General features: G+C 32.8%; 2 protein-coding genes across 2 annotated transcripts; both read left to right on the forward strand.

The window, feature by feature from the left end:
* Positions 1 to 1,555: 1,555 nt before the first annotated feature.
* LOC141719987 (uncharacterized) lies at positions 1,556 to 2,650 on the forward strand. The gene has a single exon (XM_074522349.1). It carries the CDS (start codon positions 1,556 to 1,558, stop codon positions 2,648 to 2,650), a length of 1,095 nt encoding a protein of 364 aa, XP_074378450.1.
* Positions 2,651 to 9,567: 6,917 nt separating this feature from the next.
* LOC141717280 (uncharacterized) lies at positions 9,568 to 11,139 on the forward strand. The gene is made up of 2 exons (XM_074519369.1): positions 9,568 to 9,760; positions 10,764 to 11,139. The coding sequence occupies exons 1-2, from the start codon at positions 9,618 to 9,620 to the stop codon at positions 10,885 to 10,887; spliced, it is 267 nt and encodes an 88-aa protein (XP_074375470.1). The 5' UTR covers positions 9,568 to 9,617; the 3' UTR covers positions 10,888 to 11,139.
* The last annotated feature ends 1,291 nt before the right edge of the window (positions 11,140 to 12,430 follow it).

The raw sequence follows: 12,430 nt of genomic DNA on the forward strand, positions 1-12,430 counted from the left end.
GTCCAAGTCCACGAATCTGAGTTGTTCACGGACTAGGTCCAATACAGCTGTAAGAGCAGAGACATGTGTTCCAAACGAACTCAAAATCCTAAATAAAAGCTTCTGGATCTCCTTCCTCAAAAGGACTCCTAATCATCATCTAAGTTGGAGATTTGTCCACCAAGTCTCCCAACAGAAGTCTAACCCTAAAATCACCTCTACACAAAGGGTTCTACCCCTCAACCTAGAACTACGTTTTTTGGCTTGATTATCTACAACACGGAGATACGTAGGCATCTTGTAAGGATCGATAATCCCGAACGCAAGAACAGCCATTAAATTTTGAAACTTACCAACCCTAGCATTAAAAATTAAAGTACTCAGGTTTTTATTCAACAACAATATGTATATTTTTCTTCAAATGTGACATTTAAAACGAGATGACAAGAGTAGTTATTTAGGGCAATCATCCTCCATTCGACTATTATTAACCATGCATGATTTGTATTAATATAATTTGACTCTAACTCAAATGAAATAATTTATCAGACAGTTTTTTTTTCAAAACGATTATTAATTATTAATAATATTTAAATGTAGGTTCTACGAACGCGATATGGCATATTTATTAATAACTTAAACATACTCATATTTTATTTGTATTAGACATTCGTACACTATATGTCCATATTATTTTTTGATTGTTATTAAAATAGGATTTATATTATATCTTTATTTTTATATGATTTCAATTTATTTAAGTCTTGATTATCTTATTTTATTGTGCAGCGTTTCATATCATTATTGATTTTAAATTAGTCATCCATCTTGTTGGGCTTAATTTATTCACCCTTTTTATTTATTTTCAATGAGGATGAATTTATTTTTTTGAAAAATGATTATTAGATCTTTTTATTATTTAGTGATTGAATAAATTCTCATATATCATATAAATGTTATTTAGTGATCGTATCTCTAATTTTGGTTTATAGCTTGATTTATGATTTTGGGACTAGTATTTTCAGATTACTAATAAAAAAATTATGAATTTATATTTTAGATTTGATTGTTGGTACTATATTTATGGCTCAAATTATAGTATGATTTTATATTTGCTAATTTTTTTGTCATTCCATATCTTTAGACCATTTTGAAAAAACCTATCAAAATTTTAATGAAAAGCGAATAATAAGGATAATGTTATATATTTGAATGACTTTTAACCTTACAACTTACCCCATTAATTCTCACACCCTTTGGCTTTTCATTTTACACCCTTTGGCTTTTCATGCTACTTGTAACCTACAAACTCTAGCCCTATATAAACCATTGTAAGATATGTGATTGGTATATGAAATGAAAATCTTCTCTATTCTCTTAGTAATTTTGTTCTTGTAATGCTCTCTATATAATATATTCTATATTAGTTTGTAACACGTTATCAGCACGAAAGCTAATAAGATCTGTGGGTGCACCAGAAGGAGAAGTTGGTTTACGAGTTTACACGAGTTTCTTGTCAACACAAGTACTAGTACTAGCTGGGTGATCATTACTTCCTGTCTCTACATAAGTGAAAATGTCGAATCTTACGAAACTTGAGTTTAACGCACTTGATGTCACCGGCAAAAATTATTTGACATGGATTCTTGATGCTGAAATCCATCTTAGTGCAATGGGTCTCGGTGACACCATAAAAGAGGGAAATAAGACCTCTGAACAAGACAAGGCAAAGGCCATGATATTTCTTCGCCATCACCTTGATGAAGGCTTGAAAACTGAATATCTGACTATTAAAGATCCATCAACTCTTTGGAAAGATCTCAAAGAAAGATATGATCACCAGAAAATGGTGATACTTCCTAAAGCTCGCTATGATTGGCTACACTTGCGATTGCAAGATTATAAAAGTGTGAGCGAGTATAACTCTGCCATGTTCAAAATTACATCTCAATTGAAATTATGTGGCGAGAATATCACCGATAAAGATATGTTGGAGAAAACATATTCCACTTTCCATGCCAATAATATGCTCTTGCAACAACAATATCGTGAACGTGGATTCACGAAATATTCTGAGCTTATTTCTGTGTTGCTTCTTGCTGAACAAAATAATGAACTTTTGCTGAAAAATCATCAAGCACGTCCCACTGGCTCAACACCATTCCCTGAAGTGAATGCGGTGACTAATAATGAATATAGAGATAATAAATCATTTGGACGTGGACGTGGGCATGGATATGGACGTGGACGTGGGCGTGCCCGTGGTCATGGATTTTGGCGTGGTCGAGGCCGAAATCAACAAAATCGCCCCCACTTTAAAAGGAAGCCTTACTATCAAAAACAGAAAACAAATGAGGAGAAACCCGAGGGAAGTACGATGGTTAAAAAGGGTGAAAGTACTTGTAGCCGTTGTGGAATGAAAGGTCATTGGAGAAGTACATGTCGTACCTCCAAGCACTTTGTTGACCTATATCAAGCATCTTTGAAAAATGTTGAAACTAATTTCACCGAACAGAATGATCCTTTGGGGATTGCTCATCTTGAAGCACATCTTGGAAGTGATGGCCAAGTTGATCCTTCGGCCTTTACTCACATGGAAGTTGGTGATTTCTTTGAAGATGTCGATGTGAATATGCCTAAATTTGGTGGTGATGAGCCTAAGAATAATTAAGAAAGGCCTTACTTGCTTGTTGAACGTTTTCCTTATTTATTTTGGATTGTTAGTACTTAATTTTTGAACTATGATAATCATCCTTATCAGTTGCTTATGTAATTTTCTTTAATGAAGTACTTGAGATGTTTTACCTCTACTTCTAATTTTATTTTATTTTTCGTGAAGAAATATGGCCAGCAACCTCTCATCATGTGCTATAAAAGATGAGGAATCTTTTTGTTTGGCAGATAGTGTAACCACACATACAATTTTAAAAGATCAAAAATATTTTTCGCATCTAACATTAGCCAAAGCTAATGTAAATACAATATCGGGTGCATCAAATATAATTGAAGGCTCCGGAAGAGCAAGTATAGTGCTACCTAATGGTACATGTTTGTTGATTGAAAATGCACTATTCTCCACCCGATCAAAAAGAAATCTTTTGAGTTTTAAAGATATACGCCACAATGGCTATCATATTGAGACAACAAATGAACTTGAAAGTGAATATTTGTGTATCACGACTACTATCTCAGGGAGGAAACATGTGATAGAAAAACTCCCATCATATAATTCTGGATTATATTATACTTTCATAAATCCAGTTGAGTCACACATGACTATTAATACAAGATCTGTTGACCCGACAAATTTTATTATATGGCATGATCGTTTAGGCCATCCGGGTTCAACAATGATGCGAAGAATTATTGAAAATTCAAATGGACATCCACTCAAAAACAAAATTGTTCCATTGTCCAAAGATTTTTCATGTGTTGCTTGTTTTGAAGGAAAATTGATAACAAAACCATCCCTTGTGAAAGTTGCAATCGAATGCCCAAAATTTTTGGAGCGAATTCAAGGAGATATATGTGGACCAATTACCCCATCTAGTGGGCCATTTCAGTACTTTATGGTACTCATTGATGCATCAACAAGATGGTCACATGTTAGTTTATTGTCCACTCGTAATGTTGCTTTTGCACGACTCCTTGCTCAAATAATTCGATTACGAGCACAATTTCCTGATTATAATATAAAGAAAATACGATTGGACAATGCAGGAGAATTAACATCCCAATCTTTTAAAGATTATTGTATGTCTATTGGGATTGAAGTGGAGCATTCTGTTGCCCACACACACACTCAAAATGGTCTTGCCGAGTCTTTCATTAAAAGGCTACAACTAATTGCGAGACCATTACTTATGAGAACAAATTTACCAACTACTGCCTGGGGACATGCAATATTACATGCGGCTTCTTTAGTTCGGTTAAGACCGACTTCTTATCATAAATATTCCCCACTGCAACTGGTAAATGGTCAAGAACCAAATATCTCTCACTTGAAAATTTTTGGGTGTGCTGTTTATGTTCCAATATCCCCTCCCCAACGAACAAAAATGGGACCCCAAAGAAAATTAGGGGTATATATTGGATTTGATTCTCCCTCAATTATTAAATATTTGGAGCCCAAGACTGGTGATTTATTCACGGCAAGATTTGCCGATTGTCAATTTGATGAGACAATTTTTCCTGCATTAGGGGGAGATAAGACAAAATTTGAAAAAGAAAAGCAAGAAATTTTGTGGAATGCAGTGTCCCTGTCTCATTATGATCCTCGTACAAATCAATGTGAACTTGAAGTTCAAAAGATTATCCACCTACAAGAAGTCGCAAATAGATTGCCTGATGCATTTACTGATGTCAAAAATGTGACAAAGTCACATATACCAGCTGTTAATGTTCCTTGTAAGATTAAACTTCCTGAAGAAGATAATAAAATCATGCTAGCAAATGAGTCTAAAGCACGCCAGAAGCGTGGAAGACCTATTGGATCCAAGGATAAAACTCCAAGAAAAACAAGGAGACTTGATAATAAAGCTGGAACATCAAATGACATCGTAGAATTGATGATCACTGAAGAAACGTCTTCCAAAGATGATCAAACACCTGAAATTGTTGACAATGAAGAGATCTCGATAAATTATGTCATTTCAGGAAAGAGGTGGAATAGAAAAGAAATTGTCATGGATGATATATTTTCATATGCAGCTGCACTTGACATTTCTGAGGAAATCGAGGATCATGAACCTAGATCGATCTATGAATGTAAAAGAAGAAATGATTGGCCAAAATGGAAAGAAGCTATTGAAGCTGAACTGAAATCACTTGAAAAACGCCAAGTTTTTGGACCTATTGTCCAAACACCTGCAGGTATAAAACCCGTCGGATATAGATGGGTATTTGTGCGTAAAAGAAATGAGAAAAATGAAATTGTGAGATACAAGGCACGCCTTGTTGCTCAAGGTTTCTCACAAAGACCGGGAATCGATTACGAAGAAACTTATTCCCCGGTAATGGATGCAACAACATTCAGATTTTTAATAAGTTTATCAATTCTAGAAGGGCTCCGAATGAATTTAATGGATGTTGTAACTGCCTACTTGTATGGATCACTCGATAGTGACATTTACATGAAAATCCCTGATGGGTTAAAAATGCCTGAAGCATATAGTTCAAGACCCCGAGAGATTTACTCAATTAAATTACAGAGATCATTATACGGATTGAAACAGTCGGGTCGTATGTGGTACAATCGTCTCAGTGAATATCTTTTGAAAGATGGATATACCAATAATGTAATATGTCCATGTGTTTTTATTAAAAGGACAAAATTGGGGTTTACTATCATTGCAGTATATGTTGATGATTTAAACATCATTGGAACCCCAGATGAACTTAATGAGACGATTGAATATTTGAAAAAGGAGTTTGAAATGAAGGACTTGGGTAAAACAAAACTCTGCCTTGGTTTTCAAATTGAACATTTATCTACTGGAATCTTTGTCCACCAGTCTTCGTATATTGAAAAGATTCTTAAACGGTTTATTATGGATAAGGCATATCCTGTGAGTACACCCATGGTTGTACGATCATTAGAAAAGAATAAGGATCCATTCCGCCCAAGAGAAAAGGGAGAAGAACTTCTTGGTCCTGAAGTACCATATCTTAGTGCCATTGGTGCACTAATGTATCTTGCCAATTGTACACGTCCTGATATTGCATTTTCTGTCAACCTTTTTGCAAGACATAGTTCTGCTCCAACTCGAAGACATTGGACTGGTGTGAAACAAATATTTAGATATCTTCGAGGAACAATGGATATGGGTTTATTTTATTCTAAAGACTCAAAAGTGGAATTAGTTGGCTATGCAGATGCAGGATATCGGTCTGATCCACACAAAGGAAGATCACAAACAGGTTATGTATTCACATATGGTGATACCGCAATATCTTGGCGGTCTACAAAGCAGACTCTTGCAGCAACTTCTTCGAATCATGCTGAGTTATTGGCGCTACATGAATCTAGTCGAGAATGTGTTTGGCTAAGGTCTTTGGTCCATCATATTCGAGAATCATGCGGTCTGTTAGTCAATAAAGGAAGCCCTACTATTTTATTTGAAGATAATGAAGCATGCATAACTCAGACTCGAGAAGGTTACATTAAAGGTGATAGGACAAAGCACATCGATCCAAAGTTCTTCTTTACCCATGAACTTCAACAAAGGGGGGAAATTGATGTTTGTCAGATTCGATCATGTAAAAATCCAGCAGACTTGTTCACAAAAGCACTTCCTACATCTTCCTTCGAGAAGCTGGTACACAAGATTGGGATGCGTAAATTTCGAGATCTATGCTGATTTTCATAGTCGTGTTAAAATGAGGGCGAGATATAATGCACTCTTTATTACACGTGTAACACATGTACTGTTTTTCCTTCACTAGGGTTTTTCCCACAGGGTTTTTCCTAGTAAGGTTTTAATGAGGCATGTTGTTTATACGAGTCATTCAAGGGGGAGTGTTATATATTTGAATGACTTTTAACCTTACAACTTACCCCATTAATTCTCACACCCTTTGGCTTTTCATTTTACACCCTTTGGCTTTTCATGCTACTTGTAACCTACAAACTCTAGCCCTATATAAACCATTGTAAGATATGTGATTGATATATGAAATGAAAATCTTCTCTATTCTCTTAGTAATTTTGTTCTTGTAATGCTCTCTATATAATATATTCTATATTAGTTTGTAACAGATAAAAAATTTTATGTGTGAAACTATTATTGACAATGAGTGTATTTGTTGTATTTATTAATATGTTTAGAAATTTCGTAAGAGAAAAGAATGTTGTGAGAGAGTTCTTAAGGCTGTTTTAGAAAGTTTAGAGCCAGCTGCAGCGCGGTCTCGTTTGGGATCTTGGGCCACGTGAAATGATCCTGGTTATTGAATCAGCAAATTTCAGCATTGGATGATATCATGCAAAACCGGCCGAAGGGTTTACGTGAGCCCGTAGGGTTTACCCAGTGCGCACCCGAAGGATAACGGCTGCGGGTTACCTACGATAAAAAAAAAAAAAAAAAAAAAAACTGGCCGGTACCACTATCCTAGACCAACCCATTTATTTACTTTTTGATTTTAATATTATAATTGTGCATAGGATGTGTAAGTAAAGCAATGAATTGTTTCTTTATAGCTGAAAAAATTACATCGGAAAGCATGAAATAGGCTCTTGCGTTGGATGTATTGTCTGATTTTTATTTTAACACCCCTTACTTATGTGGCCTAAACATGAGCTGAGGTTATTAAAAAATTGGTCCCGTGTTGGCATGCTCTTATGGTCCGGTTCTTTCAGATGTTGACTAATGTAATGGTTAGTGATCTGAATAAAATTTTATTCATTAATATCCTAATTTCAAATATTTAATTATTTAAGTAATCAAAACGCAATTTCAGCAAACGGTACATGTGAATTTATTGAATTCAACTCACCATGTTTTATAGTTTTAATTCAACTCAGCTTTACTCACCTTACTGTTTAATTTTTAATAAAATATAACTACATCTAATGAAAAATTTAAAGAGTGACCGAAAATCTTTTGAGTTAAAGAATCCGCTTGCAAGTTTTTGGTCCGCCTAATCAAAACGTCAAATCAAACAAATAAATAAAAACATAGTTTCTGAATGCAGGTCAAGATTATAAAATGCAGTTCAAGTATATTATCCAAATGACCCTCCTAATTTTATGTGCAAACACTTGAACACTTAATCATCTTCTAGGTTTTTGTTAATCATCTTCTAGTTTTTTGTGCATATGGATGACTTGAAATATATACATGTATATATTATAATATTTTAACCGTTAATTCATTTAACTTGTATTTACAGTACAACTAATAATACACTTAACTTATATTTTACACATAATACATTTAACCTATATAATTTTCATTTTGACTTATATTTACAATACACCTGTGAAATTTATATTTCACACATAATACATTTAACCTATAATTTTCATATTAACTTATATTTACAGTGCACTTAATAATACAATGAACTTATATCTTACACATTATACAATTAATCTCATATAATTTTTATATTCTATCTCACCTATAAATATGTGACTAACTCTCACTTTTTTATTTATATCTCTCTTTAAAATATCTTAGTATAATATGCTTATTTTCAATCCATCATCTGACCCGGGAGTAAGAAGAGAGCTTCATTAGAGCGTCATCATCATCTTTCCATCATTTAACCGCGAATAAGGAGAGAGCTTCATCATCCTTAACTAAGGTGACTTAAAGATTTTGTCAATTTTTTTAATACACAAAAACTTCATATTTTTTTGCTCTTTTGATGATATTGTTGTTTTTTTTATTGAGAAATCTATATAATATGTGTTAAATTAATAAATAACTTTATCTTTATGTCCATTTTTAATCATTAATTGTAAATATTTGTTCTAGTTAATTTTTAACTAACTTATGCTCTTTTGATGGTAATATCTTTTTCTTGGAAAATTTGTATAGAATTGCTAAAATTAATAGATAACTTTATATTTATATCCTTGGCTAGTCACTGATTATAAATATATATTGTAGTTAAATTTTTAGCTAATTTATGCCCTTTTGATGATACTATTTTTTTCTTGTAAAATTTGTATAATATGTGCTAAATTAATATATAACATTATTTTTATGTCATTTTTTAATCACTAGTTATAAATATGTGTTGTAGTTAATTTTTAACTAATTTTAAAAATATATATATATATATATATATATATATATATATGAATACTAAATAACTACTAATACATGCATGTAATGTAAGATAGAATAGTGTTTTCACACTATTTGTACCTTTTTAATATATCTTTTATATATTTAAGAGATGTAGAAATAAATATTTGTTCCGTCACTCGAGACCTTTATGCATACTATTAAAAAGATTATAAATAAATACTTGCAAATTAGTTAACAAGTATATTTTAAATTTTATTATTGTGTATTTAAAATAGAAACATAAATTATATAATTAATTAATTAGTATCTCAATTTAAAATATATTTTAATTTTTTTTAAATATGTATACTTTGAGAACAATTTCTATAAAAAATCATATTTTATAATTGATATTATATAAGAAAAATGAAAATAACCGATATTAAATATATAAAAAAATTATGATATTCAATGAATATTTTAAGTTTGATATGTTATATTTTCAATAAAAATTGACATGATGAATTATTTTATAAAAAGTTAAATATTTATAAAATATAATATCACATATAAAAATATCAAGTCTAATTATTAATCTACTTAGCAATCATCAACATTAACATTACGTAGTAATCAGGAAAAAGTACACCTGTATACATTAATTAGAGTTGAATCATTTATTGAGTAAGAAGGGCTTTGACGTAATCTAACCAAACTGAATTTGACATTTGGCAAAAGTGACCGGCATTTGGTACCTTCGACATTTGACAAAAGTGACCGGCATTTGGTACCGCCCCGTAAAAATTATAATATGTTCGTTAAATATTTAAATGTAAAAATAAAATACAACTAGGTACAGAAAAAAATTATCTTCTGGGTAATCAATAGCAAAGCAATACGAAAATGGAGAAAACAACAGAGGAACAAGTAAAGAGGAGAGTTTGCAAGAGATGCAAAACGACGTACACTCCTTCTTCAAACGACAATTCATCTTGTCGTTTTCATCTTTCCTTCTTTGTTTGTCGTCGTCACGACGATCAGAAAAGGTTTCCCCTTTTTCTCATTTTAATTAATCTTTTTATAACAATTTTCTTATATATGATGATTTACTGTTCTCAATTTTATACTCTGAAACCGAATTTTCGATAAATGAATAATCTCGATAAATTAGTAGGCTGTGTATTCTTAATCTCGATAAATGAATAACCTAGATTAATAAGAAGAGAACGTATTTTTAACCTCGGTAAATGAACAATGTCGATACATAAATAAAATTATATAGAGGTTGAAGTGTATCTGCTCTAGATTTTAAAAGGGAGGTCCAAGAATATACGATCATATTATTTGTGTAAGCTATGTGTTGAAGTTGTGTGATCGGAAAAATGTTTGATTTTTGTTGTACTTTAGGGAATTCGATTAATCTTGGTGGCTTGAACTGAATGGTCAATATTTGTTAATGATCGAGACTGAATTTTTGGAGTGAAGTATTTAGCTAGTCTTTAGGTTACGATTATATAAGCTGATTAGGAATTTAAGGTGTAAACGAATGGCATTGTAATGTGCCATTATGAGTTATTAAGGTGGAAACCTTGACTCCTTTTTTTCGTTCCATTAGAAAATTCTGTTTTGTGTGCTTATATAAAATTGCGTCGCCTTTTCTCTTGCGATTATGTTTGAGGAGTTATTTTCTTGTATGTGTTATAGTTTATTGTTCAGGGAGAGGACTTGGTAAGTGAGATATTTAGAACTCGGGAATGAGTTAAGGTGATAATTGATCAAGTGCATATTTATCTCCCCCGTGATCTTAAGCTCTTTCGTGTGCTTTTTCAGAAAGTATTTGTTTGTACTTTCTAACTACTTGAAATTTTTAAATGTGCTGAGTAATATAAAAATAAGACGGGCTAAAGCCTAAGAAGTGTTTTTGAATTCATTGTAAGCATATGTTATTTTCACGTTGGATGATATTTTATTTGCACGGTTTTTTGCTAAAAGTCTGTGTTTTTTGTAAATTTGTTCTGCAAATGATTGTTTTTATGTGCTTTTTCCAAGGTACTATGAATTGGGACCTGATGATCCTCCTTATGCTGCAAAGTTCTATGATTGTTGTGGAGCAGAAGATCCAGAGGCATTGGGCTGCACGACTAGTTTCCATATTTCGTATGATGATGACTAGTGAAGTTTTACACTATCTTCATCGTTTAAATTTTGACTGTAAATTTTGATATGCATCGATACATTATGTTAGCTTGAAATATAAATAAGTGTTTCTTGTCTGTTATGTACTAAATGGATTCTGTGGTCTTATCAAGTCATTAAATGTATAATGTTGATGACTCGATGTTGTGAAAGCTGTACTTCTGTATATTTAAAACTTAGAGGCACTCTGCAGAGATTGGCAAATTGATTGATGTTTTTTCCTTGTTTAGATTCTGTATACTTATTTTTCCATTTTATGACATTGTTTTTGGTTCTTTTACTTGATAGAAGTGCTGCAATTATAAACATAATGAGGACTTTATACTGCTTTATTGATAACATCTACTCTTCATTTAACATGGTCATTTTATTTCTTCAGCAGGGTGGTGTGAGGGAGGGGGGGGGGGGGTTGGCCTTTGTAGTCATAATTTATCATTATAGTTGCAAGAATGCATCTGCATCTTAGACTTGCACAAGTACTAGCTAACCCCTTAAATTCAGAAAGTTACGAAGCCTGCAAGGGGTTGGCAAGAAGTGGAATGTTCCGGAACAGAGTAGAGTTTTGTAATAGGTAGAAACACATATTTGCTACTTGTTCACCACTGACCACAATAATATTATTTTGAAGCTATCTGCCATTTTAAAATCCCTTTAGCCATACCTTCAGGCTTCAACTGCATCATCTCATTAGTCATGTCTAGATCACACAAATCCCACATACAGAACTAGATTTTTTCTATTTTTTCCTCTTAGGTAGAGTTGGTGTGTATCAGTTATCCAACAGCTGGACCTAAGTGTCGTCGTGTTGATTTATCCCTGCATTCAAATTTTTCTACAATTTGGGGTAATGATTAAGGTCAATATAAGATGTCTCAGTCAAGTCGATAATGCCTGTTAATTTTTTCTTGCAAGCTAAAGGGAGAGGGACTGAGGGATACTGATGTGGTGATTGTAGAATATAAATTTGTAATGATTACATTTACCTTGCAGCAAGTGTTTGCTTAAATATCGTGTTTGGCAGCAAGTGTTTGGCACCGAATGTTTATTTGTCACCATAGTGATATAGTCTTAAGCTTCAAGGACATTCTCTTTTGGGCGTTTGAATTAGTTAAAAATGCTACCACTCTGCCAGTGTTCAAATCCTGCTAAAAGAGAAAAATTAGATCACAAATGAGTTTGTAATTACTAGGAAAACAAAGAGAAACGTAAGAAGGCAATGGAGAGTTCAACGTCAGCAAGAGAAGCGAGGAGAAGCTATATATCTAGCCAAGGCGGTCATGTTTTGAAATCCGAAGTAGAAATCTATAGCTGGTAGTTCTAGGTCGTACTAGGTTTACGGAGGACATGCTTGCAGATGCTAAACATAGATTAATGGTCTCAGTAAGTTGCTTAAACAATTTTATCACAAACAGCCCAATGCCCAGGCAAATTGGAAGCGGAAGCTGATGACACGAGATTGGGGAGTTTACAGGATGATGAAAACATGTTACAGTTATTAAAGAGAATGAGGAGCTTTATAG

This window comes from Apium graveolens, chromosome 4 (genome assembly GCF_009905375.1).
Source record: "Apium graveolens cultivar Ventura chromosome 4, ASM990537v1, whole genome shotgun sequence".
Taxonomy (NCBI): domain Eukaryota; kingdom Viridiplantae; phylum Streptophyta; class Magnoliopsida; order Apiales; family Apiaceae; genus Apium; species Apium graveolens.